Source organism: Excalfactoria chinensis, chromosome 6 (assembly GCF_039878825.1).
Source record: "Excalfactoria chinensis isolate bCotChi1 chromosome 6, bCotChi1.hap2, whole genome shotgun sequence".
NCBI lineage: Eukaryota > Metazoa > Chordata > Aves > Galliformes > Phasianidae > Excalfactoria > Excalfactoria chinensis.
In genome coordinates this window covers 21,819,736-21,825,356 of record NC_092830.1, presented here as the reverse complement: position 1 = coordinate 21,825,356, position 5,621 = coordinate 21,819,736, and the positions used below count along the sequence as shown (strand labels likewise).

At 42.7% G+C, this 5,621-nt stretch overlaps 1 protein-coding gene across 1 annotated transcript; it reads right to left on the bottom strand.

Moving 5' to 3' along the window:
• On the bottom strand, window positions 1-4,572 carry C6H10orf71 (chromosome 6 C10orf71 homolog). Its single transcript, XM_072340954.1, has one exon. The coding sequence runs from the start codon at window positions 4,570-4,572 to the stop codon at window positions 1-3; it is 4,572 nt and encodes a 1,523-aa protein (XP_072197055.1).
• Between the last annotated feature and the right edge of the window lie 1,049 nt (window positions 4,573-5,621).

The window sequence follows — 5,621 nt, the reverse complement described above, 5'->3', positions numbered from 1 at the left end:
TCAAGATACTCCTTCAGCAGAAAAATTATCTAAATTAGTGAGCGATGCTAGGGCTGTTTTTGGGGTTGGGCTCATGTCCTTTCCTAAGAAAATGTGAGTTTCTTCAGTATCTTGGCTACAGGATTGAGAGGCCGGTTCAATACAGGTCTGGGTATCCACATTTCCAGTGTATCTATAGTCCTGTTGACCATCTTTTGGTAGTTCTTCCAATTCTTCTTGTGTGGTTGGCATTAACCACGTAGATTCTGAGAGCTGAGAAGGTGACCTCAGCACTGCCACAGATGAAGCTGGTAAAGGCAGTGCTCTAGGGTAGGAGGAATAAGGAGAATTCCTAATTTCGGAAGGTGAGGGCTGGTATACATTTTCTTCTGAGGAAGGGACTGAGACTTGAACATACTTGCCAGTTTCTGGATCATAAAATGTCTTTAAATTAACTTCAGCTGGTAAATCAACTACATAGTATTGGCCAGAATCAGGGTCTTGGAGAAGTTTACGCTGGGTCAAAGAAGGTGAAGGACTTATTGTAGATGCACCACTAAGTCTTCTTATACTTGTTTCTGGAGGAGTCAAAGTTGAGTGAGGAGCAGGATGGATAGAATACCCCAGTAGTGAAGGAGATGCTAGTGTGTGTCCAGACCGAGAAACTTTTCTCCCTATAGCATCTGTATGCTCTGTCTGATGCTTTTTTTGCTGCTCTTCTATTTTCTTTCTCCTGCTTGCCAGCTTTTTGGCCCGTCGCAGAGCCTTTTCTGTTTTTGGTGGCACAGCAGGAGGCTTGCCTGCTCCTCTCTCCCCAAGTCCCCGTCTCTCAGCTTCCCATGCAGGATCAAGTAGAAGATTCCTCTGTGTTGAATTCTGTATTTCTTCAGCAGATGTATCAGCTTGACTCTTCAATGCCATATTCAGTAAGGCAGGGTTTATAGCACCCTCTGTCTCTTCAAGGCTAGAAATGGTTGTTTTATCTGATGGTAAACTGACAGCAAGAGAGTGCATTGTGCTTCCTGATCTGGGGCTTGTAACAGCAGAGCATTCAAGACTGTCTAACAAAACTTGTGTATCTTCCATGTCTAGTATGTCCTCTAAAGCTTCATGGGATACAGAAAGGTATGTGTGGTCCTCTGGTATAGATTCAGTCACAGGGGAAATTGTTTCGGTAGTTATTATCTTTTTTGCACAAGAACCACCTCTGCGATTAAATAAATGATGGTTCTTAAAGTAATTTACTTTTCTTTCTGTTGGATAGCTGGGGCTGTTTTGTGCTTGGTCATTATCTAGTCCTAAATTTGGCTGTGTTAAGCTGTGTCCTGCCTTCCTAATCTGGGGCTTTTCTTTATCTCTGCAAATACTTTCCTCATTCATTTTCCCAACTTCATTTAACAAAGCACAAGTCTCTTCATCTTCTTTCATCAGCTTCCCTAACAAAAAGCTCTCTGTATCTTCAAGAAGATTGGGGTCCAGTGTTGCAGAAGTATTTCCAGATTCACTGGCATCTCTCCCTTTGTCGGTTGCTCCTTCCCTCACATCCTCCTGCCCTCTGTGCATTGATGTGGACCAGCCTTGCTCCGGGGCATGCAGCACATCCTGGGGTTGCTTGCTGTGTGCAGCTGGGGGTGCAAATCTACCTTCCATTTCCTTATAACTGCTGCTCACTGTATCATCTAGGGAAAAGGATCTAAACAGAGGCATCTTGACAGCTCTTATTACCTGAGGTGACCTAAATGTGTTATCTTTGATCATAAACAGACAGGGTTTGGCTGAACTTGAAGATGGTCGAGTTTGTGGCTCCTCAGACCTTGTAGTGGGTGTGTCTTTTATGCTGTCAGAAGCAGAATCCATGCCATTGGCCTCTTCCTTTTTCTCTTGTCTTAGCTTTTCTTTCATCATGCTCCTTTGTTCATTCTCAGTAACTGCACCCTCCTTCCTCTCTGCTGCACCAGTACCAGAGCTGACACAAGCATAATACTGCAGTTTGTCTTCCCCAACTGCATTCTGTCTCTCCTCGTGGCTTTTCTTACTTTCTTCACTCATTTCAGCCTTAGTACTCTGGCTTTCTTCATGGCTTTCCTTCTTCATCAGGGGCTCTGTTGAAAGTGGCTCCTCATGAAATGGTTGCTCTACTGTGGAGACGAAAGACTGTTCAGAAGAACTAGGGCTTCTTTTGCCTTGTGCTTCATAGCCAGTGACTACCATGTTGGTTTGGATGTTGCTATAAGGTACATCCTCTGCTGGTGAGAGCTGGCTTGAGAGTGTTTTGAAAGCAACATTTTCATTCAGTTCACCAGCCTTTTCCTCAGCTTGGAAACTGGAAATTTGCAAGGGCTGCCCAGGTGTTCTATCTGCATCATCTCTACTGTATAGTTTCATTGCTGGATAAGGCAAACTTTTTCTTAAATTGGGCTCTTCACACTGATGCACTAACAAGGAGTGGTCCTCGTTACCCCTTGTATTTTTAATCAGATCTTCATGTTTTGAATGATCTTGCTGCAAATTGTCTCCAGTCTGGTGAAATAAAAAGTCAGCTGTTGTCTGGGGTGAACTCAAAGTCAGGTAATTGTCTGTGAAGTGTCCAGCTAAATCAGTTTTATTGTCCTTTTCATGAACACTCTCAGGCAATGCCGAAGTTATATCACTCAATTCATCTTTCTCTGCCATCTTCATGTTATTTTTTTCTTGCAGATTCTCCTGTATACTTTCCCTGGCCTTATTTCTATTTTCCAAGACTCTTAATAGAGGAGAAGGAGTATAAATGGTTTTAACACGTTTACGCACATCCTTCAAATTGAACAACAGACTTGATGCTTTTGATTTGTAACTGTCCCGAGACCTGTAATCACTAAACACACTCTCTTCATCGTCTTTCTCTGACACACTCTCAGTGGGAGGAGGTGTGAGTGGGATCATCTCACTTTCCATGGGGTCCATCTCCTGTTTTGGTGGTATAATGGGTGTTAAGAGTTTAGTGATGTTAAAAATGGGACTGACTGATCCAGGGGAGTTTGCTTGTTTAATCAGAGGAGTCACATCCTGATCAGGTTTGGCTCCAGATGCTTTTTCAGACAACAAACATGTTTCATTGCTGACTGGGAACTCCTCTGAAGTCTGTGTCCTCTCTGATGCCCCTTTTGTAGCCCTCAGCCTCCTCCAGGGTGGACTGATGGCTTCCTCTTTGGTTAAGGTGGCTGGGAGCCCTCGTGGAGGTGGGACAGGTGCCTGGGATGAAGGTAAGGGGGAAACCATCCTGTGGGACATGGACTGGGGTGAGATGGAGGTCTGGGACATGGCAGGAGGGGAAAGTTGAGCTGGAAGTGGCAGAGGTGGTACAGGAGGGGCTTCACGGATGGGTGCTGTTGGGGGACGGGGGGGAGCTGGGGGAGGAAGTGACTGAGGGACTGGAGGTGGCTGAGAAGGATCCTGGTGCATTTGGATCCTAGGTGGGGGTACAGGAGGAAGAGCAGCAGGAAAATCAGTTCCTGAAGGGAGGGGACCCTGAGGTACAAATACAGCTGGGAGGGGGACACTGAAAGCAGTTTCTGGTGGAATTGGCTCCATCTGAAAATCTTTCTTCTGCTTCTTAGTAACAGTGGCCTTGACAGGTGGCAATTTAAGTTCACTTCCATTAGATCCTTTAATAAATGGTGCTTCTTCAAGGTATGCAAGGCTTTCCTTTTTTGTTATTGGATCAACAAATTCCTCATTTTCAGACAATTTTTTATGATGGACATTCCATGATTCAAAAGCACTGTTCTCACTATGAAGAAAATTGCCTTTTTTTGCTGGTTCATTAACTTTCAAATTTTTGTTTTTGAAAGCGTTTTTAGATGAACGGGAAAAATTTGACTTGGCTACTTTTGACATCTCAATCAGCACTGGATAACAACCATCAGAACCATAATAACTCAGATCTATTTTATTAGGTATTTTCTGTGGCTCCTGTTTGCCACTGACATGGTGGCTATCTTGACTGTCCTCAGAAAATCCAGACAGTTCCTTGTGGATGTTTAAAATGGCTGTGTTATCCCAACATGCCATATCATTTCCATGATTTAATTTACATCTTTGAAAGCTGTTTTTAGTAGGCTGCTTACTGGCTATCAGGGAATCTCCTGACCCTTGATTTGCAGTCTTATCAAATGTCTTAATCAGTGAAGAAACTTTTGAAACATGTTTATTGTTCCTTGGACCAGGGACTGGCAAATTCAGCCTTTTCCTTTCTGTACCAAGTGTGTTATTCTTGACACTCTTTTTCTCTTCTGGAGCACACTTTGGTAACTGCTGGAATGTTGAAGCCCATATTGCATGTTCATTGTTTCTTGCTGCTAGCTTGTTACAGCTTGCTGTTAACTTGATAGCATGGTTTAATGCCCCTGGATGAAGTTTAGCAGAGAACTGGCGAGTGAAGTCAGGTGAAATGGCAAGATCTGGTTCATTGTAGGAGTCTTCAAATTCTGCCACACATAGACTTTTGAAAGCCCGGTCTGTGAGGCTGCTCACTTCTCGGTCTGTGTCATCCAGGAGACTCCCAATACTTGAGGAGTCACTCTGCCCTTCTGTATGTTTCTTATTTCCCTGCATTGTTCATGGGAGTCATGAATGAACTATCCAAAGGATTAACACCAGGTGTCAAACAGGCAGATGACTGTTGCAGAGTTCCAGTCGTTTGCAATTTATAAACATAAAGCAATTCCTCCAGTCAGTGCTGCAGCATATTGATTCATCTTATGGAACAGGTGAAGGAATCTTTCTCCTCTGCAAAGACAGATTATGAATTACCATTTTTATGTAGTAATGTTATAAGAAAAAGAGTATTTTCTAGATAGGTCAGTCACTGACTAATTTGCTGCTGTATATTTTCTTTTTAAATGCTAGGAACACATTAAACAGCATGAAAAATAATTATTGTTTCAGTCAATATGAGTAGTTTGCAGCAGATAGATTAGTTATGGGAAAAGGTCATTAAAAGTGATTTCATATCGGATTCCTTATAGTCTTAAGAGCCAAATTTCAAGAACTTTTCTTTGCTCAGTTCTAACACTTCCAAGTGCTGTGGAGATTGGCCTTTTTATAAACAGGAAGAATTAGCAAATTCAAAAAAGAATGTCAATGTACATCAGTGCACGCTATGTGTACAGAGGTGAGCCTCTCTGTACCAGTCAAGCTTTGCTTTCATAATTACCTGCCCGAGCATGATAAAAAAGAATGGTACTGTAAGTAAAGCACTAAAAAATAATTAAAAAAAGAGTTTGCTATGCATTACATGTTTCAAGAAAATACTGCTGAGGGAACATGCTTTAGCCACCCATATTTAGATATGGTTGGATTGACGTATTGAAACTGAAGAGGCTGCTAATATCAGTTTAGCCAGCAGAAGGCAGGAGTGCCTAGGGGACTCTCTGAGTCCCAGTAAAGGAGTGCAGGGAACCTTTGGTTTCACTCCAGAACTGATGGCAGTGAATGGTAACCCATTCAACACAATTATAAAATATCAGTCTTTCATTGATCTCTGATTGCAATGTGAGGGCAGGGTCCACATCAAGGTCTATCTTTACATCAATCTGGAGACAGAATGGGGGAATCCTTGGGTAGAATGAATATAAGCAGTAGACCCTTCAGCTATGTTTGAA

Bases quoted from the DNA above. Each gene is read 5' to 3' on its own strand.
- C6H10orf71 (XM_072340954.1), bottom strand. From the start codon at position 4,572: ATGCAGGGAAATAAGAAACATACAGAAGGGCAGAGTGACTCCTCAAGT.